A 25,160-nucleotide genomic window follows, 5' to 3' on the forward strand; every position below is an offset into this window, starting at 1 on the left:
AACATTTTGTGCTAACAGTCATTAATCAGGGTTTTGTCTCAGGTAAAACCAGTTCAAAGAACTATAAAAAAACAACCTAGTGCAAGAACAGCAGCCAACTCCATAACTCCATACAGAATACTCTATTGACAGTGTCCAAAGGCACGAAAGTGCAGAAGCACTCAGCACTCACCCTGTAAAAAAGCACAGCAAAAACTTCCACAGAGACTGACAGAAATACAAAGACAGCAAAGGCAGCACTTGCTGGGGCTCTAGATAGAGGCAACTTCAAGTTTCTGTGAGGCTTGCTCTTTCTGAATACACATTTTAGTTGCACATTAACATTTATTTGAATGCAAGGCATGTTTTAATATAAACATCCAGATTATAGAAAGCTTTCTAACAGTAAAAACAGATCTATATGGTCAGATCTATTTTACAAGATTGCAAAGCCAAACACTGAGACCAGGCTTGAAAACAGCATCTCTTGTCATACAATCTAAATATTGTACATACAGAACACAGCTCGATGCTTCTCAAGTTCACCAGCAAAACAACCAGTTTGTCAAACCTTCAGCATTAGAAATTTTTTCTAGCTACAAATGAGCAATAGAAATTCATCGATAATGGCAAGTGCTCCCACCCTACAGACTTCTCACCAAGGGGCAAAAATGCCAAATGTGATGCTTTGGAAAGTGATACGAGAGTGCAAGATCACCCTTACTTACTAAAATATATATAAATTATGCTTTAAACTTTGGCCAAGACTTTCAATAATTAAACAGTTTTCTACAGATATCTCCCCTCAAACATTCCGACTTAACTGTTCAGTATGTACACAACTAGATGAACAGAACCTCACCAAGTATTTCCAAGCATTCCAAAATTGGAAACTCTTTAAAATCATTCTTTATTTTCTTCAGAGCCATTATAATTTAAAGATATAGCTATGTTTTAAGAGTCAAGTCCTCTTAGGTAAAAGGAATGAGATGCTTGCTTCAAGAGCAGGCCTTCATCACACGTATTTCAACACACCACCTTGGGTCAGTCGGCAGATACACCTTAAAAGCCATGTGTTCAGAAAGACAGAATGGTCTTGTGAATTATTTCGATGCACTCTCTGATTTCATCCTCCTTAATCACAAGCGGTGGTGCCAGCCGAATGATATCGCCATGCGTAGGTTTGGCAAGAAGTCCGTTATCACGAAGCCTCAAACACACCTTCCAGGCATCATAGTCTACAATTAAAGGAAAGACACTTAAATTGAAGCAGAAAAAGTGGCACAGTTGCACCACATGGTATGTGGGGCCTGATTGCAAACTGGCTGCCAGCTGGCAATGAAACGCAAGACTGCTGCAAAACTGCAGTGGGTCTGAAGGGACTCACAAGTTTGCTTCCAGCACACTGAGTTTTGCTCCTTCACTACTGAGTGCTTGTCTAAATTAGTGTTTAATAAATTTAAAACAGGGAACCATGCAAAGAGAAGGTAAGAGAACATCTGGGTAGGGCTTTAGACAAGGTTACATTTAGGCCAGGATTTCAGTGCATCACATGCAGGTCTTAATAAATCATTCCACATCCCTGCAGCACTTAGCATATTCATGACAAAAATAATCACCTGCTCTGGCTCCTAAGCAGTTTTCTGATAGAATTCAAAGTGTTAATTCCTAGAAACTTGTTCTCAGTCATCAGCTTCTTCCTTTCTTGTACCCTCCTGTATTTATTGTACTCTTCTAACTATCCTGGAAACAAACCAACCTCAGCCAATCCTTCCATAATCTGACAGAAACTAGTGTTCCAGATGTAGCCAGTTTTCTTCCAGTGAGGAGACAAAAGGGTAATTGTTGGGAGTTAGATTCACCATCAGGTTTGAACATTAGCAAGCCATTAAAAAAATTCATTTAATTTTTTTTTTAAAAATGCTCAGACTTACTGAGTAAAACCTTCTATTTTTAATAGCAGTCACTTGAGTAAGTTTTCAGTAGGTACTACCATGGCTGGGATCTCAACCCAAACATGATGGCTATAAGCCATACCCCTACTCTGTTAATATACTTTCAATTTAAGTTGAAAAATAGTTTTTCATGCTGTGATTGTGCAATTGATTACATTTCCTTACCTTTGGTTTCCCGAATTACAATTGCATTCAATAGTCCTTTTCCTCTTACAGAAGTTACAATATCAGATGGTGTCTTCATGAGCTCGTTTCTTAGTATGTTACCCATTATTTCTGCATTTTTAACCAAGTCTTCTTCTTCAATTACCTAAAGGGAAGTCAGATCTACAGTCAGCTGAAGGCCACTGCATTTGTTGTATGTACCATGGATAAGTAGTGACACTACAATTACTGAGGTACAAAAGCTGCTGCATCCAAAGTGTCACTGCAAAGGCTGCATATCCAAGCAGATTAGTATTAAGCCTTTACTCATTCGTGTTTACAAGAAACAATAATCTCTTTGAAATTTTATTCTAAATGAACTGCTTTTCATTTGCCATTATTTACAAGTGAATGGTAAACCTCTGAAGACTCCTAATGGGTACAGGTCCATATACTGGGTAGTGATGAGGCTTTCTGAGTGACTTCCATTACATGTAGTCAATTATGCAGTCACAGAATAATTAAAATATGGACTCTGGACAAGGCATTTTACTAGCTTCTGATTGAGCTCCAGTAGCATATATGTGTTATCAAGCTCACAGAGCAGCAGCCTCTGCAATATGGTATAGTACAATAAGCCAATTTAAAAATGGCTCTGTGAAATTAGTGAAACTATTTTACCAAGTTTACATTAATTTACATTGAAACTGCCCCTAGATAAATTTTATTTTGTCATTTAAGACAGTAAGATCAAAAGAACACAGAAATTAGGACATGTTTCCAGCAAAGACTTTAGAATTTGTTTTGTGATCTATGCCAACAGTTAACCATGACCAATTTTCCATTCCTACTGAAAGCTCTATTTCTACTCCTAGCATAACAAATATTATCATTCACTTAAGCAAAGACCACATCTGTGTGACACCCCTTTTCCTCTGGAATCCAAATCTATATTTCAACACACAAACCTCCAGCGCTGCCATTGCAACACGGCAAGCTAATGGATTTCCTCCATATGTAGATCCATGTTCACCAGGCTTAATGGTCAGCATAACTTCATCATCACATAGTACTGCTGAGACCTAAAATGGGAAGGTCAGCCAATTCATTTACATATATATTTAGAACAGTAAAATATAACTATCTCTGAAGCAAACTTTTCCTCAGGGCTCAGGAAAGGGTAATTTTCAGCCTATGGTGAGATATTACATTTACATTCCCAGCTCTGTGTAGAGGAGAACATATCTGACCATCATATAACAGCTTAATCCCTTAAATCACTTAGCTATAGAGGTAACATATAGCATCTAGCTATAGCTGAGGGGCGTTTCTCCAAACTGAATATTATTTTAAGAGCTTAAACTTCAATACTCTGTTTAACAACTCAGAAATACCTTCAGCTGGCCAAGATAGTTCGAGGCACATTGTAATTTCCAGCCTAATCAGCAGGAATTTAAGTCACTCCAAGAGGATAAAATCAGTCATGCAGGCATGCTGAACAAGTGAAGTAAAGCCAGTTGTTCAGAAATAGCTTTACAATATATGTTTTAAACACACATTAGCTTTTTTTTTTTCCTTTACAGAATTCATCTAGAAATTAATCACAGCAAGACCATGATAAACTACTCTCCAGAGAGAGCAGAAACAACTACCCAGTAATTTCAGGATGAAAAGCTGACCACTGGACACTTACTTTCCTGACAGGATAATATCAAACTGAAGAAAACAGAGATATACCAAATGTATTCAATTAATTGACAAGGGCCAAAACACCTAAAAATCACCAGCCTAAGAAAATGGCATCTAATAACTCGCCACCTACACAAGTCAAGTATCAGCACAAAAGGTTCAGGATACTATATAGCCATTTTGGCTATAAAGGTAATGCTACGTAATCATTATTTTCTTATGTATCTCTCACAGGTTGGACTGTCTGGGTTATAAATCATAGTTAATCTTGTACAACAAACATCAGAATTATTGCTTTTCCAACTAGTAGACTTCCAGTGTTAATTACTTAAAAATCATTATTTAACTTTCTTTGTTACTCACAGGATATAAGCCACCAGAAAGGGCCTTTCCAAGCAGAATCAGATCGGGTCTCACATTTTCATGGTCAACAGCTAGCATCTTCCCTGTTCTGCCTAAACCAGTCTGTACTTCATCAGCAATAAATAGAACCTTTGTAGAGACAAAAAGAAGAAAAATCCACACATAGCATAGAATGACTTTCACTCCCATCCCCAACTCAGTTCAAACAATGCAAGATAATTGCACAAAGTGAGCGAAAAACCTTCCAGGTGCATTGCACTAAGTACATGAAGGTGCTTCCTTTATCTCCTCCCAACCTCCTGGAGACGTGCGTACTCTAACAAATGTCAAAATACTGACAAGTGAACATACTGTTCTCTCTCTCTGTCATCTCCAGCATATTCTTTTCTATGTAAGGCACAGCCCACACAGGGTTGGACATTGTCCAACCAAAATCTATTTGCAATACAACAATGAGTAGGATTTCCAGAAAGTTAGGATTCGTCTATCTTTACTCCTAGGGCATTGTTCATACACCGACCTTCGGAAGCTTCTGCAAAATGTCATTTTAGCAACTCTGTAAGTCTTGTTGTCTGATGTCTAATTGTCTAAATAACTCTGACAGCCAAAACCCAAGTTTTTGATCTTGTTTTCCTAAGATGCACTATTGTCATGTACCACTATTTGTAAAGTAGCTCTTATTTTTTAAAGTATGACAGCAATAATGAAGACAACTTTATTCCCTGTTATGTCAATGCCTTCCTCTGAAGGTATAGAAGGAATTATGGGTAGCACTTGCAAATTAAGAATAACACTTCTATTGGAACAGAAACCACTGATTTTTAAATCAGACAGGCAACACCAAGGAACAAAAACCTGTAAATCAGCAGCCCTTTCTTTATTGTTTTCCTTACACTAACAAAAGACATGGCCTAGGCCTGTGGGAGAGGCTGACCAAATTGGTCCTGGAATATGAAGGCATGGCAGCCTGCTTGTGAGAAGTATCAGTACCCAAAGACAACTGAAGGACATGGAAATATGTACAAACATCTTCCCACCCTTCCAGAGACACTGGATCCAAGTCCAATTCAGTGTGGCTTCACTAGCAGAGAACAGAAATTATGGATCTAACACTCTATTTTCTAAACTAAACATTTCTTAGTAGAATTCAGGTAGGATGTAATAATCAGAGCAGGAGTCAGGAATGTGGTATGAAAGAGAATCTGAGAAAATGTCAACAAAAGAACAAAATTATAAATGCTGCTCTTCAGAGATCTTAAAAATAACATCCACAAGCATATGATCATCATCAGTGTTTCATTCCGTGACCTACTACTGTTACTAACTCTAAGTAGCATTTATGCACTCCAGCAACAGGGTCCCTTGATAAACATGGTAGAACCTCTGCAGTAACTGGCTTCTGGCCCAAGAAATTTATGTGAAAGAGACATTAAAAGTTAAATTAATTTAAAATAAATGCAGTTTCAAGAACATTCACTAGAAACTTAAAGCAGTGACAGCAGTAAGAGACAGTGAAAAATGTGCAGTGCTAAGAAGTACTTCCTAGTAAGTATTGCCAGGAAATACAAGAAGTATCTCTACCCTATTCCACTGAAAGAAAAGGAAATTATCAAATAGTATATGAAGTCCTGTACCTTGCATACAAGGATGACCGTACAAGATATGTCAGTAAACACAGTGTAATGCTTAAGCCACCTTGTTATAGCAAATTCCTTACATTGTGTTTTGTGCAGAGGTCCCGCACTCCTCTGAGATAACCTTTGTCAGGGATAACCACACCTGCTTCACCTTGAATTGGTTCAACCATGAAAGCCGCTACGTTGGGATCTTGAAGGGCCCGCTGGAAAAATGGACAGATGGATAGGAAAGACAGAAAGAAAAAGGTTTTATTCAGGTCAAATTTAGAAAATACAGAGATGAATACATGTAGCAGAACCTAGGTCAAACCCTGGTGTTCTCCCTCAAAAGATGCTAACAGTATTCAATGTCAGGCAGCTATCCCTGAGTGCCACTTCAGTTCCAACACAGAAGCCTGTGTCATTATTTGCCTTGAAAAATCAGCTGGTGTGCTTGCTGGGAAATTACAAACTTTAATCTGTTTGCCTGGGTTTGCAATTTTTATCGGATCAGTTCATAGATTACCTCAGAAATACACTCAGTTTTGCATTACCCCATACAAGACAAACAATTGCTCAACACTTCCCCAGTACACCTCAAATAAAAAAATAAAAAAAAGAATGGAGCCTCTCCAGAACGATTTTGTCACCTTAAAGCAAAGTCCACAGCTAGGTTCTTTCCCCATCAAGTTCTACAAGGTTTAGAAGTCCAGGAGACTCAAGATATGTCATGATTCCCTGCATGGATTTACCACAGCTTTTCTCAGTATTGCCCCATAAACTGAATGAATTCAGTTATCAGTCTGATGGAAGCGGATCTAAGTTTCAGGTCTCCAGAGCACGTTCAAAGCCTCAGTAAAGTTGGCTGAAAGCCACTAAATACTTACAGAGCTTTCACAGTGGGCAGCCTTATGTAGGTTCAAATGTGAGTAAGCTTTTCCACACTGCAGTTGTAATACACCGAGAGCTTTGTTTCCCCTAACTAAACTCCTAGAAAACAACCATCTTTGTTCTATAAACCCTCCACTCTCCACAGAGGATTCATTTGTACCCAGCAGACCCAAAAGGCACAGAGGGCTAACCAACATGTCACTCATGGGGACGATGCACACAGATGATGGAAAAGTGGCGATGCCAATATCTCTAAAGCTTCAGGACTACCTGTGTTTGCCTGGAACCCTCTTGCCTCCCAGGTCCCAAGTCCAGCACCCTATGGCTGCCACCAAGCACTATCTACCCCTTAATACCTAAGCCCATATTATGAGGGTGGGAAATTTTAGACTAATCAAGGTCAACCCTCCCCAACAGCTTGACAGGATGGATCTCAGAAAACCCAGGGAAATGAAGGATCACTAGTGTTTCAGTAGCTTAAGTGAAACACCAGCCTAGCATGGTTTTAAGGATGCTGTGAAACTGGAAAGACTTGTTTGTGACTGCAGTGAATCCTGGGCATCTGGTTATTGAAGAATACACAGCATTTCTGAGAAAAGCAGGCAAAGATATTACCTTCAGAATCCAAGTCCTGACTTTGAAATGTGTGCTACTGATCTGAATTCCCTTAGAGTTTATCTTCATTTGTACCTTCGAATGTCTTAGTGATGTGGCAAATGAAACAGATTGTGTGGTTTTCCTTTTACATCCTAAACTAAAACTGAAAATCAAAACCAAAGCAGAACTTACACACATTTCCTATATGCAGTTCTAACATATATATTTCTTTTACGTTATATATTTCTTGTATGTGTCTAGATACATATATCTTAGTGTCAAAACACGTTTCAAAGGATAAACTTCTGATTTTCCTGCCTTGCTATTTACCAAAGAAACACTGTAAATTGATTTCTTACAAGAGAACAAAAATTGTCAAATACCTCAAGAGCTGGTAGGTCATTGTATGGGATCACTTCAAAACCTGGCATAAAGGGTCCAAATCCATCATAGCTGGAAGGGTCTGTAGAACTAGAGATAGCAGACATGGTTCTGCCCCAGAAGTTGCCAGCTAAAAAAAAAAAAAAAAAAAAAAATTTTGCAAAACTGACTAAGAGCCAGAACAGTTTACAGGATATCACACTTTCTATTTGGTAATGCATTTTAAGAGTTGTCTAACATTAACATATTAGCATCCTTCTGTTAATTGTTAGCATTTTACATTGATGCCATAAATACATTGTGCTACTCTATCAAAAGCACATATTGAAACCAAAAGAAAATTATACTCAAAGACCTGGCAAGTATACAAAATTATTTCCATAAGCTTTGTCAGTAGTCTGAAAAATTGAAAATAATTCAGGAAGATAACATCTTTTTAGGGAAGATGTACAGCTTTTACATACATATCACTCATTAAATGGGGGAAAAAAAAGAAGTAAACACCACCCAGAGTTTAGGCCAGTAAGCCTAAATCAAAAAATATATTTCTGTGCATTTCAAAAGTTCCAGGAGAACCCATTTATATTTGAAAAAAAAAAAAATACTGTGACATTGCACTGTTTCATCTAGAAACATCAGTTAAAATGTCTAGGAACCAGCTATCAGCAAGACTATGACACATCATTAATATTTCAGTTAAATCAACATAGTCTCAGCTAATCAGTAATAATGTGTGTAATAAGACTAAGGAAGATTAAGGGTTCAACACCTTCACATAATTACAAGCCTTGTCCTTCCCCACCAATTTCTTTGTGTAACTGTGATCCTGGGGGCAGAGGATGTTTTCAATCTGCAGGAAATCCTGAAGTCCATTATTAGGGACATTGTCAGCTGCAGGCACCCCTTCTTTCTAATCACCAACGTAAATAACATTACACCCTTCACCACAGCGATGTCTCCTACCAGAACAGTCCCTGCCATGCTTTGCTGAGTCACAGGCTTATCACCTCAAGGTTATGTTCCTGCAGTTTCTGTATCCTGAAACCAAGCCCCAAAGACTGAATTACAATGAAGCAGAGCAGTCTATCTGCTGATGGCAGGCTGTCTCCACCTTAGCACTCCACTCCTCGTCCTGGCTCACTACCAAGCACAGAATCTCCCTCAATTTCTCTGGATTGATACTTAAAGCTATTCTTTGTTTTGACCCTAGCTACACAGAGAGCCTTTTTTTTTTTTTTCCTGCCAAAATGCTGATTTCTGCCAAAAAAAAAGGATTAGTATTGTTTTCCAAGTACTTGGCACATAGTTACATATTGTGGTTAAGGGGATTGGATCATAAAAATGGAGAGCAGATCCAGTTTATCGAGAAAACACTTACTAAAAGTTAATTGACTGAACTGCAAAACAAAATATATATATATGGAAGAGAAGGAGAAATAAATATAACTGTTGAAAGAATTCCCAGAAGAAACAAACAAAAAAAAAAAAATCTAATCGGTCCTAGAAATCATAAGACAATATTCAACTAATGAATTTCAATTTATAAATGTTGTCTAATGACAATTTATGGTTCAGCTACTATAAGCACCAAAAGTCACAAATAGTATTTGCAGCTGTATCAATTTAAAAAAGTCAATATTCAAGTAGTAACCTTTATTCTGGAAGGTTTTATACAATACAGAACCATTGAAACATTAGAATTGGCAAAAATACTTCACCCATAATCAAAGAATACCAAGTGTAAGATATTTGAATTAAACTTTTTTTTTTTTTTTTTTTTGCAAAGTACAAGAGCCTCTTCGTGGGCAGGTAATTTCTCCCTGTTACAGAGCCAAGCAGAGCAGGCCGATGAAAGAAGGAAGCATACCATGACATTGCAGGGCTCCATATTTACTCTATCAATATTGCTTTTACCTTCATTGTATGATCAAGACTACAATATAGCTTTACCTGGGTTAATACCGACTTCTGGAAGACCTTAAGAACACAGAAGAAAACCTCTGGTAGGGAAAGCCTCAGAGGGTAGCAGGCTTAACCCAAATGTGCAATCTATGAGAGGGGTGGCAGCAATTTGAGGAATAAATTCAAGAGAAAGGTACATAAAAATCAACCAATTAGGAGTAAAAAAATACTGCAGTTTAACACCCAAACAGCAGTTAGAAGAGCATGGAGGACCGAATGCACTTTCCATGTGACTTCAGGCAGCCACTCATCAATTTTTGACAACTAAAAAGGTTAAGTAGTACAAATAAGGTCCACTTTATATATTCATTTGCTGTTTATAAAGCTGTATAAACCACTGTATTAACTATGGTTTTCTTCCTGGATTTAAGTTCATTGTTGCACTTCCCTTGCCAAACCAGACATTACCAACAGCTCCTGACAAAGCACAATGATCCTCACTGCCTCTTGATTGATGCACAGACAGACCCCCACAAGGGAGAGGATCTGAAATCAATTTGTCATAGCAATTATATTCATATCTCTTGCTTTTACAATCACTTCTGTTAAGATCACGCTTCTTAAAGGACATCACATGTAAAAAAATGTTTATAATTCACTGTAACTATTTCAGGTTAAAATCCAATAGCCAGAAGCATACACAGAGTGTTTTGTTAACAGAATATATTTAAGACAGAACTTCACAATTTTAGGAGGAGGCACTTAAGAGAACCCTAAGGTCCTGCACAGACTGTTGTAGCCACAACAGTAGTTTTTTATCAGAATCACTAACTGCGGATATGTGAGTACAACACAACCTGTTAATAGGTTGAGATCTTAGCTCACGCTATTAAAAATGTCGAAGGTTACAGTGACCTCCAACAGACTTGAAAAATGAAACATTAAGAATACTGCAAAGTAATCACTACAGCTATAAGAGAAAAGAAGAGTGCATCCAGGATCTAGAGCTCTCTTCCTCCCCGATACCTCAACTCGTAACTCACACTTTACATACCTGCAAAAAGAATTTTTGCTTTGTATTTTGGAATTCCTTTCACAGTGTATGCCCACTTCCGAGCCAATTTACAGGCAGTTTCTCCAGCTTCCACTCCTAAAACACAAAGCAGGAGCATTATCACACTTGTACATGAGACAGGCCACTGATGCAGTAGAAAACATTACAAAACTGTTGAATCTCACAGACAATAATATATTATTTTTTTTACCTGTGTTCATTGGAAGAACTTTGTTATAATTGAACATTTTGGTGACAAACTCCTCATATTCACCAAGTACATCATTGTAGAATGCCCTGGATGTAAGGGTCAGTTTTTCAGACTGAGCTTTCAGAGCGTTCACGATCTTTGGGTGACAGTGGCCTTGATTGACAGCACTGTAAGCACTCAGAAAGTCAAAATACTTTCTACCTTCAACATCCCACACATAAACACCTAGGAAAACAAAGGTATGGTCAGTGCACAACATGAAAGAAGACATGAGATAATACTAAATGATATAAGCTAAGACAACCTGGTCAAATATACACAGTATTCTCGCTGTTCCTTAGGGCATACCTGAAAGGCCCTCTACTAGAAAATAATCAGTTGACAAGGAGAGCATAAGCAACAAACCAGGACAATAAAAATAAATGCCCAATGAGGAACCAAGAAAATAAGCATTTCCCATATAAAGCTGTTATTCCACTAAGTTAGTAAGGAATATGAGAATATTATTTCCCCTCCAAGTCCCTGTTTTGGGTCCTAAAAAGTAGATAGAGAAGAATACTTTTGTAAGAGAATTAGTAAGAATTAGAGGCCATAAAAGAAAGAACAAAACCCAAATAGTGTCAAAACTTAAAAGCCTGCAGCTCTGAGCTGTCAAAACATGTAGTGATAAATAAAAGCTATTGGATCACTACACTGATAACATAGCATTTAACCTGCAGAGCACAAAAGCCCCTTGAACATAACTAAAGACCAGAGTAAATTTAAATTAAGCAGAAATACAGGAACAGCACACAAGGACTTAAACAGGGTTCCAATGCACCTTTTCATGTTCACATTAACATTAAACCTCTCCACACAAGGTAACAGAAGAAATGAAATTGCTTGAAATTTTCTTGCTGAGTTATTCTGAATTATGAAGATTATCAGAATTTAGATCTCTATTTAGATGAATCATTTTAAAGAGTTTTATCAGGCAGCCTTATGCTCCAATTCTCTAACCAGCAATCAGCTGTCTTTATTTCATCAATTATCTCAGTCCCACCCATCCCACCCCCCCAAAAAATCCCAAAGGTTCAGAAATCGATTAGGTCAAAATCATTAAGCCATGATCCCATCCCATCTAGACACACACATCCCATCTAGACCACCCAGGCAAACCTAAATAAAATACCTTTTCCTTTTTCCAGAGCAACAGGTAATGGGTGATAATTGTGGGCACCATATTTAGCCTCACGTTCAAATATGAAATCAGAGGATGGAGGCCCTTGAATGGTTTTTTTCGTAGCAACTGAGGTTGCAGAACTCAGTGAAGCGTGAACACCTCGACAGAGAACTGCAATGTTCTGAGAGCGGGTTAACTTGGAAAACATTATTGACTTCAAGTAGGCTGTTATAGATCTGGAGGGGAAAAAAAAAAAAAAAAAGGCGAGTTAATAATTAGCACTAAGAATACTTCAGAAGAAACATGATGTGATTGAGGTGTTTTTACTGCCAGGATTACAGGTTTTTCAATTCTTCTGCAATTCAAGAAAGATTATGTGAAGTATAAATGAATGTGGTACTAACCAAGTATTTTTTTAATGTATATTCGCAGTAACAGAAAGAAAACTAAAACATGTGACTCACCCACTCTAAGAACTAGTGACATCATTCTCCCTAGAAGTGTTCCTTTTTCATTGTGCCTTAAATTCGAACTAAATTTATTAATATAAACTACAATAAGAAACGTTTATCGAACTTCTCATGCTATTGAAAAGGCCTTTCATCTACCAAAGATTTCCATAAGGCAAATCTCATCACAAAATCAGAAAGTAAATAATATAATACTGGAAAGAAGGCCCTGACCCAACTAATGTTTAGCTGATCAAGGATCAATTATTTTTAGCTGCGGTCAGCTTTAAGAAGCAATATTTGTGACTTTTTATATAAATTGTGTTCTTGATTTTAAAATGTTGCCATCTACACATAAAGCACTCACTGTTAGCAGCATTTTAAGTCCATCAGAAAATAGATGGGGAGTAACAATATGTCAGATGCTAATGATAATTAATACCCTGTATTTTCTTAGTAAAGCTCAGCGATTTCCCCTGAATGCATAACCTTGTACTGTTAACATCTAAGGATAACCTGAGGGTAGAATTTCATGAGACAAACACACTTGCATTTCCTCCCTGTGCCTTTACCTCACTCAATATAAAGATACTTCCCAGAGAAGGGGCATTATAGAAGCTGTTGAAGCAAGCTCTCCTCACAGCACCAAGTACTGGGATCAGCAGAGAGCCACCAAGGAAACAGTGATCACTTTAGCAAGACCAAGAATTCTTGAAGCTCATGTTTCTAGGCCTGCAGAACAGCACACTTACAAACTGGCAAAAGGTATTAGCCCAAAAGGAAGATCCCAGATTACAGTGACAAATACTCAAGATTATTAAATGCAGCCTCCTTTGTAACACACTCTGTATCAAACTGAAGAGCTAAGTAGACTTGACACTGCTGCACTACCTAACAACTAAAGCATACTGCAAAACTTAACCAAAATATACTTCCAGGAGAATGCAGGGGTGGTTTACACAAAGGTGTTGTTATTTCAGGCTGCTTGCAGAGACAGAAAAATTAAGTCACAGATTTATTCTAAATTTATTTTGGAAAAAGCTCTGCACACTGGATGCGTCACCTTAAACAGAGAGGCATTTCTTCCAGCAGCCTCCTCAGATATTACGATGCTGCTCCTCACTTTTAAGCAAGGCCAGAAGACTATTTTCTGCAGCTACCAAAATCAGCTACCAAAATCCAAGTCTTCAGGAAGAGTCAACAGTCCATTCCAGCAAGAGATGGACGGCAGCTTCACAGCTCTGGGCATTTTACCAGCTGTCATCAATGCCATTAAACATTAGCCATTTCTTTTAATACTTTTCAAGACCGTTATTCAAAGATTTTGCAACTAAAAAAGACAAATACTTCTCTGTGCAAGAAAAAATTTTGACAGAAACTCAGCTCAGCTGTGCAACTCCTAAAACTTAATTGGTCTGTGACATCCTGGCCCCTGGCACACCTCCGTGGCAGAGCAGCTAATTCTATCACAAGCTTCTAAATTTTTGGAGATTTTCCAGACATTCCTGAAATTAAAGCTGTAAAGAAATGAAACTCTCATCTACCCTGTTTCAGAAAGCTACCTTTCTGCATGAAGAGTTACAGACCACCAGTTTGAGGTTCTTCTTTTACTTCCTAAATGCTGGGAAATATCAATCAGAAATTTTTAAAAGGACTTTCCCTGTCTCCCCTGTAAACTATGCGAGTGAGGCCACATCAATGATTTTCGCCAAGGTGCAGGAGATTACATGGAATAGGGCTGAGTGAAGCTGAGCATTATGGATGCATCTGGAGTTAAAAGGTGAAGAAAAATTTGGTTTGGATGCGCAGCAGGACAAAACGAACGGAAATTTCGGGAAAGAGGAAGGATGCAATAAGGAGGGGAAAGAAAAAAAAAAAAAAAAAGAAAAAAAAGAAAAAACCCAACTTGTTACCAACTATGAGGAAGTGAGAAATATGATCACGCCCTGCAGCATGCAGTACTGGAATCAGAAGCCAGGGCATTTCACCAAGTAGAAAAGGTCTTGCATCAGAATAGAAAAGCTCCTCAAAGCACAGCTGTAAAACATACTTGAACAACTTTGCTCAGCTGTTGAGCAAGAATATCCAAACAAGAGCACTGTGCATGCAGACCTCACAGGTCAACTATGTACCCAACCCCTGAAATACACCCCAAAGTACACGGCATGTATTATCAAATACGTGTAAAAGACTTTAAGATTCATGGTGATACAGCACAGAAGCTGAATTCAAAGGGGGTGAATGTTCAAGAGGCCTATAGCCGGAGGCATACCGGTCTGAACAGGGTAAGCCTTTCCAGACTAGCACCCCGTCAGGAGCAGCTCGGGACCTCGACTAGCAGGCAAGAAACCCGGCGGTGAGACACCAGAACCCTGTGGCCATCCTCCGGCGAAGGCCAAGGCCACGGCAAAGGCCCAGATGGTCATCGCGAACGGGAGCGGGGCTGGCAAGGGGCGCGGAGGAGAAAGGCGGCTCTCTGCCGGCTTGGCTGCCCGCCCCTCGGGGACAGGCTGTCACATCCCAGCTCCGGGGGACAGAGGAGGGGGCTGGCATCCCGGCCCCGCCGCAGCGCCCTGCCCCAGGTGGCAGCCGCTGTAGGGCTGCCCGAACCCTCCCGTTGCCTTAGCGACAGGGCCTGCTGCGGCCTATGTCCGCACCGCCGCTGTCCCCGGCACCCGCGGCAAGGCGGCGCCGCGGAAGGCAGGAATCGCCGGGCCGAGCCGGGCCACCCCCACCGTGCCGCGCCGCGCCGCGCCGTGCCGTGCCGTACCGTGCCGTGCCTGCCGGTCGCCGCCGCCGCCTCCGCCGCTGCTGCTGCTGCTGCTGCTTCTCGGCCCGGAGCCCGCGGGGAAGAGGCGGAGGCGGCCCGCGGCAGCTGTCACCGCATCTCGCTCCGCGGCACGCCACGCCCCCTACCGCTGACGTCACGCCGTCTCCCCCCTCCGATAGGCTATCGTCGTAGATTCACCGCCCCCCTACCCCTCCGCCTTCCACTCCCAGCGAGGCGGTGCCGGCCCTCCCGCCCGCGGCCACCTCCCATTGGCCAGTGCACCCCGCGCTCAGCCAATCAGAGCGTGCCTCCGGCACACCCCCGCGGCAAGGCCCCGCCCAGGCGGCCCGTGGGGCTCTTCCTTAGGCCACGGGCGAGTCGCCCCGGGAGAGCTCCGCTCGCCTCTGCCGACACCGGCCCTCGGGGGCAATTTTTATAGCTATAGAAATCCCCCCTCGGCGGGCTGAAGCGCCCAGCCGGCTCCTCCCTAGTGCCGGTCGGGCCTTGGCCGCGCTTGCCCCCATCTGGGAAGTTGCTGTAGAAAAGGGTGAGCACGGAAAAAAATTGATAGGGCCTGGGAAGAAATGAATGGGGATGGGAGGTTTGTAGGATGAGTGTGCTAACCCCGGGCTGCTGCTCGCCGTCCCGCGGCCTGCCTGCATGAGGAGGCTGAGGGAGACCTCCTGGCCCTCTGCAACTCCCTGCCAGGAGGGGGCAGAGAGGGGGGATGAGTCTCTGGAGCCAAGGCCCCAGCGCCAGGCCCCGAGGGAATGGCCTCAAGCTGCCCAGGGCAGGGTCAGGCTGGCTCTGAGGAAGGATTTCTGTGCAGAAGGGGCTGTTGGGCGTTGGAATGGGCTGCCCAGGGCAGGGGGGAGTCCCCGGGATCCCTGGAGGGGTTGAAGAGTCGGGCTGAGCCAGCGCTGAGGGATCTGGGGGAGTTGGGAACGGTCAGAGTGAGGTTCATGGTTGGGCTGGAGGAGCTTCAAGGGCTTTTCCAACCTTGATGATTCTGTGATTCTGTGGTAGTAGCATCTGCAGGTCCTTTTGCCCCTCGTGCTTTATGAGAATTGCTACTGTGAGGATGGTAGAAGGCAGTTGTGCTCTTTCTCAAGAGTTGTACATGAGGTTATTCCTTTTCTTTTTATACTTGGTGGTCTGCAGCTTACAAAAAATAACAGAGATTCACTAAGTTTGCTATTGAATTCCTCACGTAGCTGCTCTGCCAGCTGTTTGCTGCCTACAGTGGTATGGCGCCAAGAACGGGCTGCAGGCCTCTGCCGTAGTGTGGCATTGATGGAGCCCCCATCTTCACACCCCGCTGCCGTTGGAGGGAGGGAGATCCTCTGCAGGAGGGTCCGGTGTGTTCTCACACAGAGCTTTCAGCTGGGAGCCATCAGGTGAGCAGGGGCAGGCTGTAATCAGCCAGCACAACCCTGACCTTTCCCCAGGCTAAATTACCCTTGGAGGGCATTTTGTAACCAGAAAATCTGGATGTTTACAAAGTGAGGTGTGTTTGATAAATACATGCTGGTTTTAATCCAAAAGAAAAACACAGAGAATATTTCACTTTTTATCTTACCCACCTCACTAACGGCAGAAAAAAAAAAAAAAAACAAAAGCCATCAGTCTTAGCAGTGGTGACTTCTGGGTGCCTATTGTTTTTTTTTTCATAAATTGTCCTGACAAGTTTATCAATGCCAGAAAAGAGTTTATTTTTTCCACAAAGAAAACATGGCATCCTAGGTTGACAGTAGAGAGAATTTGCATAACTTCCCCACACTAAAGCAACCCTACATTTGAAAATATTCCTGAATCTTGTCATATCTTCTAACCAAATTACTCAAACCTTGGATGTCAGGGAGCAGCACTGCTTATACGTTTGGAGAACAATGCCCTCAGAGAAAATTCTTTCAGTGTGCAGTCAGCTTGATGCAGCGAGGGTTGGGAGTAGAATAGATGATACTGTGCTCTTTATAAATACACATACAGTTAGGCTCAATTTGCTAATATATTTATGTCTCTTATTAGCCTAATTCTGCCAAGGAATTGTGCCCTACATCTGCTGCCAAAGTTGAATGTATGAAGCATCAAAAGGTCATGCCTTAGGTGCTAAATTGCAAAACACATTTCACAGTCATGTCTGTTCAATGAATACATGGTTGTACTGTGCCAAGTTGCTTAAATCCAGAAGCAGTTATTATCTAGGAGCTATTGAAACCCCTTTATTTCTAGTTAAATTTATGATTTTTTTGTGAAACACCTAAGATTTTAAGGCTGACAATAAGCAATGACCCACCTGTTTTGAGTGTTATACTTGGTCCCAGTTCATTTCTAGTGTAAGGAAAAAAATGCATCATTTTGTTTGCTGTATACTCAACAGGTCTTAAATAGCCTGATTGGATGTGGCCAAGGATTTGCAGTCAGTGAGACTGATGGGATTTTCCTGGGTAACCTTAAAATGCAGGTTTAAGCCACCTGATGAGTTTTTTTAACTTTGGTATTTCATTAGCGTGGTAGAACGTTTATCAGTTTGCTGAAGTCATGCTAATGATGCCTTCCAATTCTTTAGCCACAAAACCAAGATACTTAGAGCTGCATTCTTTTCATCTTTCATAAACTGAATTCTCACTTCGCTCAAGAGCAGCCTTTTACCTACCTTTAAACACTGTTTTTCTCAAGGACACTTCCAATTGTTTTAGATTCATCCAGCCATACATTTTTCAAAGGAAGCAGAAAAACGTAGAAAGGACAGAACTTGTCTGAAGGATTAAATAGCACATATCATATGAGGAAAATACACATCTGAGAAAATAAAGAATACAAACTAAAGGCAGCCAAGCTCAAGTGCTGCATCTTGCCATGTGGAGCTAGAGCTGTACTGCTCTGAGAGGTGATTTCAGAAGCCAGGCATCCAGCCTCACTCCCAGGAAAACAGCGAACTTGTACCCAAGTAAACGCTGCAGATTCGTGTCTGAAATGCAGAGTTTCAGAAACAAACAACTCTCCTTTTCTTGCTTGAAAGAAAAGGCTTGCTTGCTTTTGGATTCTGCAAGGCCTAAATAAAAATAAAAAAAAAGGTTTATCTGCTCAAATACAGACATAATAAGGAATGTACGGATGCTACATGTAGATGTATTTTCTAATGCTGGTATGGGCTGCTTCTGATCTTAGAAAATTATGAGTATGAAGTAACTCCAACTGTAATCTGGTTATTCAACGAGAGAGAGAGGGACTTCAAACCCCTGCCTTATGTAAGATTTATATAGAATCAGTGTAGTCCTTGACTCTCTTTCCTCTATTTTGGCACTTACAATCAAGACACAGAAAACATCCACTTTTCTTCTTTAACTGCTATCATGTTGGAATTTTAAATTGTTCCCATTGTGCACAGTAGCAGCTATTATTGTAAATCTTGAAGCAGTTGCTCTCAGCTAGATGATGTATTTCCTGCAATTTGAAAAAGGAAAGCAGAAGCTTAATGTGTACTGTTTAGTTACCTGTAGACACCTTACATGACAGTAAGCAAAATATGGAGAACAGAAGACATGAAATGTTCACATTTTACAATAATTTGCCCTGCAGAAAAGAAGAAAATCTTGACCTACTTGAGGAAAGAGGGTTATTATATTCATTTTACTTATCCAGAAAATACAATTTGACATGTAAGTAAACCATAAAGTTATAAGAAGGAACAAGTTAAGTCATGCCAGTTGTTAGGAGTAATTCTGCAGCTCTCTCTCTGGGAGAAATACTCATTGAAGTCATTGGGAATTAGGCATGTGAAGAGACTGAGGAATTGCATCCCAGTTCTTGTGGTTATTTAGAGGTAGAGCCAATACAAGGGAATTACAGTCTTGGCCTCCTAAATCGTTTCGGATGCACAAGCTCAGCGTGTGCCAGGGGTTAACGTGCTGCAGGACCCTTTCTTGAGTGTAACACTGTCCTGGGCCTGCTGCAGCAAGTGTCCAGAGTGCATCTATAGCTGATGTTTTGGCATGTGGCACCAGCATTCAATTCTTCAATGACATGGTAGTTTCTTATGTGGCTCAGGAGAAGAGTTCCTCACCTCGGGGTGAGACCCAGAGCAGTCAGCAGGTTGGATATGGAGTTCATCCAAGTCATGAGGCTCAAGGTGCAAGTTCATAATTAGCTAAGACCAATACAAGTCTACAGGGCAGACAGACAGTCCCACCTCTCTTCCCATCTCTAGGAAAGCCACAAAGGTAGTCTTCACCCTTTCTCCTCTTGGTGAAACTGTGCTGCCATTCAGAAAAAAAAAAAAAAATTACGCTTCTCGGAGCCATTTTAAGGCAAAGCCAATGGTTGGCATATTGCCCTGAAGAACTCAGCCTCCAGTCCCAGTCTGACAGCTGTCCAGTGCTCCATACCAAGGAGTTTTCCGAGAAGAGCATCACGTACTCTGCAGCCCAACCTTGCAGATGTTTCTGTCATCTGAACAAGGTCTGGCATGGCAATGCTACACAGCGATGGGACTCTTGTGTAGGTGTGAACGTGGGGACACAGCCTGGGTAACATTTCTTGGTTTACCTGCTGTTGGAAAACATCTGGTGTAATACCAAACCTCCCCAGGGGTAAGACTTTTCTATGGCAGATGTCTCCCGCTTGAAAACATATGTCTGGAAAAGACCCAAGATGAAGGTGCTTTATTACTATGGTGATAAGACACCAATGGCTAGATGGGTGATCTCAAGAATTTTCTACTTGTACACTTCAACCTTTCATTTTCATCAATGAGAGTTGAAGTTCATGCAGGGTTTTGATAGTGCCTTATATAGAAAAATGACTTTCTGTGGCCAATGTTTGTGTTACTCTGGCTATTTACTGACAGCAGAATTCTACAGTAAGGCAGGACAAGAAACTTGAGTCTTTCCTGCAGCACAGCTAGAATATTTTACAGTGCAGTGCATCAGAACATGGGAGCAACAAACTGTAATGCATGCAAAGCATATCTGCCTCTCAAGTTCAGTTAGAGATTTCATTTTTAGCTCCTATCTTTTAAGATGGTTTGGCAAAGCCTAGCACAACCCCCACAAAATAATGCTGTTTTATTGGATGGATCCTAGTTAACCCAGCTTAAAGCACCACAAACAACCCCTAGAGATGATACTCCTATTGCACTATAAACCTTGAGCTATAGTTAATACTTACTCTCCCTGATTTGGATGTTGGCCTATTTTACAACAATATCATACAAAATATATTCTGTTTGCTAGGTGACATTGTGGATAACTGAATTATAGAATCAAAATAGTTTAAGTTATTGTCTTCTGGTAGGCATTGTTTCCAGTGTTTGAAATTACATTTGGTTATTTTCCTTTGCAGCTTATCGATGCCTATGTCCAGAGCCTCCCACAAATGCAATGAGGCATTTTATTTGTATGTGAAACCTAGATTTAAAGGTAAATTATAAGCTCTTCTATTTCTTGAGCTTGTAGTTAATTAAATGAAAGAGCTTTTGCACATACATTTCTGGTGAGCATCACATTCCTTGCACATCACACTAAGACACAAAGGGGAGAGAGGATGGGAAAACCAACTTTTTCAGATGTATCAAGACAGATTAAAAGAGCTGTGTGTCTTCAGCTCACTGGTGACTAGTTTTAGATTTTTCTCTAGTTCTGAAAGTAGTGTGCCTGAAATTCCAGCAGCAACACGATCCAAGTGTGAGATCCATGAGAGCAAATAGTGGGCAGGAGTCTGAGAATCCACAGGACCCTGATAAATGACATTTTCTAGCATAAGAATCAGAAATGGTAAAATAAAATCCAAGGAAAATCAGAGTGCGACTAAGTCAGTTTGAATTTCAGGCTTTCAAGTGCCTCATATGTGAGCTTGCTTCTTCCTTGTACAAATGTATTTTGATTGAATCCTGCAGACCTTCTGCTCTCTAACTTCCATTCTTCATTCCTGGATGTTATCGGGACAGTGATTTCTGGAAAAGACAACTACTTTACCTGCTCTCCAGACTTAAAAAATCTGACCCAGATGGCAGCTGTAACTGTCATGAGAGCACACAGAAGATGAACATAAATACGTCTAACTGTGTAATAGGAATAAATACCTTGTCAATTTGGTTAATCTCAGGATTGAGCACTAAACATCTGGGTACACTCTATGTCAAGGGCTGGGAAACTCCTCTCAAAATTCTGTCAGGGCACATCCCTGCTGGCCCCACTGTTCAAGTGTTTGACATTGCTGCAACAAAGATTGCTAATCTTGCTAAATGGTGAGCACTCACCTGCTTGGGGCTACTGTAGTCTGAAACTGAAGGACTTACATAATGCCTCGGCCAAGTCAGACTTTAACTTGGCATCATTGCGGTGAAAGATTAGTGAGGTAACCTATTGCATCATCTGCCACTTGCCGTTACCTTGGGCTGACATGCTGTCAGCTCCTGAACTTCCCCATTTCCCCAGGACTTTAAACTAGCCTTAGATTTTCTAGAATACCGGATAATTCAGTAAATTACAGGCTTTCTTGATACGTGTTAGGACAAAAAACTTTGCTTTAAAGTCTATTGTTTTAAAACAATTTCTTTCATAATAATTGTTTTCAAAAATCCCACAACTTGGGGTATCAGAAATATGGAGAGCATATTGCCAAAGGGAAGTAAGATCTTCAGAAAGCAGGAATATCTTGACAGAAATTATTTAACTATCATATAGCCGTTCCTTAGAAGGGACAAATAAACTAGGAAAACATTTAATCCATTCTTTGCTCTCTGTGGCTCATTTATCATTTCTTCAAACTAATGCCCTTTTGTAGGAATTGCAGTGAAGTGCAATGCACGGATACCTGTGACTTTCAGTGGGATTAGTGGAAGGGACTGAATGATAAGAAGAGCCATCAGTCTAATGGCTACCCACAAACACTAAACAAGAGGTGTCAGCACAGGTATTGGATGTTGGGACACCATCCCAGAACTGACCTAACCTGAGAGGACAAGGTTTCAACTCAGCTGACTCTTAATTTGCTATGTTGCGTGCTTAAAAGATCCGCAGACACAAGACCTGACATCCTTTAAGGTTCCCGTTTCGCAAAGTCTCTGTAGCTCTGTATATTCTTTCCTTTTTTTTAAAAAAAAGAAAAAAAAGAAGAACATTTAAGGCTTCTTTCTTTAAACATTAGCAGTAAAATAGCTTCTGTGATCAAAGCTACCATAACAAATCAGCATGTGTAGAAAGGAGTAAAATTTTTTTATTTGTATTGATCTTCTACATAGATCTGGTGTCTCTGAATGTATTTTCAGTATGTCAGAGGCTGCTCGGTGACAAAGCACGAATCTTGACTACTGCTGAAATCCCTCTGCAGTGTTACAACGTGCCTAAGCCCCACGGAATGCCACATTTTTAATTACAGTTTTCATGTGGCACTACAGAGGACACAGAAAATGAGATGATCAGCTTGAGAAAGAAGCTAGCCTGGGAACTCTTCAGTGTTAGAATGGGAAAACGTAAGATAAATTGAATTTAATATTTGTGCTACAGTAGTGAGCTAAAGTAGTGTTCCTACAGGCTACGTGAATCACAGCAACCACAAAACAGCTCCTGTGAATAAAACAGCCAAGATGCCAACGAAGAGGCTAAAGCAAACCTGTAACATGCAGCTCGTAAATTACTTGCATGCATCATTATATTCCCAGAAACTTTTACTGAACACTACCAGAAATAGGGCTCGGAACATGAGTTTTCCATGTCAAGAAAGTGCTGTAAAGGTGACTTCAAGGTGACTTCAGCTGATGTGGGGTCGTACTGGAAAACAAAAAATGTGTTCAGGTCTAGTGATGCAAGAACGCTATTATCAATTTTTCTTCAGGAGAATCTCACCCACCAAATATTTTGCTAGACGTCTAGACTGCCTGTGAGTTGTAAAGCTGCTGAAAATCAGACTTTGATCTCATTCGTAACCTGTATACAGGACCAAAGCAACGCTTCTCAATCATTCCTGAGTCACCTGACCACTTAGTGGGCTGATAAGGCATTTAATAGATCAGCTGTTCTTTTTTTGTGAAGCCTTTGATAAACACGTGGGTGCCTTGACTTTCATTGCTTCTCTGGACATGGTATAGGACTGGCAGACTGCCAAAGATAGTATCTGTGGTGTTTTATGAAATGAGGTGGACAATAAAAAGGGCCTGGCTGTTGGACTGAGCATACCAAGACAAGTTTTGCACGTACCCGTTGTTGTACGATGTGTCACAGAAAATGATGTGGGATTAGACACCCACATTTTTAAAAGGGACTCAACCTCCTTCATTCATATCCTACAGAAAACCTGCTGGCTGGAATCCCGCCTGCAATAACTGATTTTGCAATGTTTGGTACGTTTCCTACTACAGATCTCCCTAGTTGACACCTTTGGTAGTAAGAGGTGTTAGTTTAGTCCAGCGACAGCTGTCTGGAGCCTGCGAGGCAGCTGAGAAAGGGAATAGCCACAGCAAACCTCTGTGTTTGCTTCCCCTGTGCATCAGCCGCTCCACAAAATACGGGTGCGTTTTTGTGGGTGTGGATGGCCAAGAGGACATCTGCCAGAAGACATTGCTACCTACCGCTCACTGTAAACTCAACCTGTGCTGCCATCAGGAGGTGGGACTTGCATGTTCCACAGTGACAACAAAAATCAGTGGTCATTCTGAAGGAACTGTTCTGCCAGAAGCAGGGAGCAGCAGAAGGCTTCTGAGCTCTCTCTCTCCTGCTCCTCCTCCGGGGTCATCCCTGGCGTTCTCTATGTGGTCCAACTTGACCTCACTAAGGAAAAATGCACAGGTGAAAACCAGGGGATTCCATCCTCTGCTCAGGAACCTGTGTGTAGGTAGCACGTGGCTTATTACAGATGTTCTAGCAAATAATAATGAGAGAGAGAGTGAGACAGAGATCGCTAGGAAGGAAACTTTAGAGAGGCTGTGGCTGCCCCCTCCCTGGAAGGGTTCAAGGCCAGGTTGGACGGGGCTTTGGGCAACCTGGGCTAGTGGAAGGTGGCCCTGCCCGGGGCAGGGGGGTGGAACCGGATGGTCTTTAAGGTCCCTTCCAACTCAAACCCTTCTGTGATGATTCTGTGATTATACAACAAATCATACTGGTTTTCTTCACGAAAAATGCTTGGTCACTGACATTTCAATAAATAGGCTTTATCTTTTGTTCCTTAATGTATTTAATTGTTCAGTGTATTCTTCAGACTTTGCAAACCCAACTTTTTCTTAAATACAGATCTGAAAGTCTAGTTAAATTGACATTTCTAACATTTCCCTAACTGTGATGTTACGGTGTTCCCCCCATGTACTCCTTTCATTATCAGGTTAAATGGAATTGATTTCCAAAGCGCTTTTGTGGTTCTTGGACCACTGATACTGCCTGTGCAGAGAGAAGGTACGAAACAGGAATTAAGTTTTTTGTCCAGAGATGAACACTGTGTGAGGCAAGAGCTTTCCCTTTCTGCAGCTGAAGCCCAGTACACGCTTTCTTGCTGTCCTGTGAAGCACTTGCCACTGCTGGAGGTGAGATTTGAGCCCTGTGCCCTCACTGCCATGTTACATTCTGGAGTAGAAACAAAGTACAAGCAAAGCTCTACCTAGGGTTGCACAACCCCAAAGGCACCAGTTGGGGATGTCTGAAACCCAGCTGTTGTTGGGTTTCAGGGGGAATGAGGGAGGCTACTAATTTTCCTGTTCTCTCCGGAGCATGTGAATTCAAAACTCTTTTAATTTAATATAGATGCATTTTTTTGCTTTTTACACTTAGTTGCGATTCCTGTTAGCATCTATATTCAGCTGTGAGTAAAGTCAATTTTTGTCCATGCTTGAAGATATTGCACAAATCGGTATTCAGAATTGTTAGAGATAATGGATACTCAGTGGGGCATTTCCAAAAGTGTTACCAGTGCGAATAGCATCATCTGGGCAACGCGGTGTTTGATGGCAATTGCTATTTCCAGGGCTGCTTTGAATTACAGCTGTAATACGTGGTCAGTCACCACATCC

At 41.1% G+C, this 25,160-nt stretch overlaps 1 protein-coding gene across 4 annotated transcripts; it reads right to left on the reverse strand.

Annotated features, from left to right (window-relative positions):
• Positions 1-304: 304 nt before the first annotated feature.
• On the reverse strand, positions 305-15,304 carry OAT (ornithine aminotransferase). Of its 4 annotated transcripts, none has more exons than XM_074907926.1 (10): positions 15,169-15,304; positions 11,954-12,180; positions 10,783-11,007; positions 10,572-10,667; positions 7,618-7,745; positions 5,848-5,970; positions 4,131-4,259; positions 3,047-3,160; positions 2,100-2,244; positions 305-1,217 (listed from the first exon to the last, which is right to left on the reverse strand). In XM_074907926.1, exons 2-10 carry the CDS (start codon positions 12,150-12,152, stop codon positions 1,057-1,059), a joined length of 1,320 nt encoding a protein of 439 aa, XP_074764027.1. In that variant the 5' UTR covers positions 12,153-12,180; positions 15,169-15,304; the 3' UTR covers positions 305-1,056. The 4 variants fall into 4 exon arrangements, with proteins under 4 accessions (XP_074764027.1, XP_074764026.1, XP_074764028.1 ...); XM_074907925.1 differs by having other exon boundaries at positions 15,164-15,301; XM_074907927.1 differs by having other exon boundaries at positions 15,154-15,205.
• Positions 15,305-25,160: the final 9,856 nt, after the last annotated feature.

The sequence above is a fragment of the Athene noctua genome, chromosome 5 (assembly GCF_965140245.1).
Source record: "Athene noctua chromosome 5, bAthNoc1.hap1.1, whole genome shotgun sequence".
NCBI classification, from domain to species: Eukaryota; Metazoa; Chordata; class Aves; order Strigiformes; family Strigidae; genus Athene; species Athene noctua.

Coding starts and splice junctions, on each gene's coding strand:
- OAT (XM_074907926.1), bottom strand. CDS start 12,152: ATGTTTTCCAAGTTAACCCGCTCTCAGAACATTGCAGTTCTCTGTCGA. Junction 10,668..10,782: donor AGTTCTTCCAATGAACACAG/GTAAAAAAAATA, acceptor TTTGTGTTTTAG/GAGTGGAAGCTGGAGAAACT. Junction 4,260..5,847: donor ACCTCTGCACAAAACACAAT/GTAAGGAATTTG, acceptor GTCTCTACAAAG/GTTCTATTTATTGCTGATGA.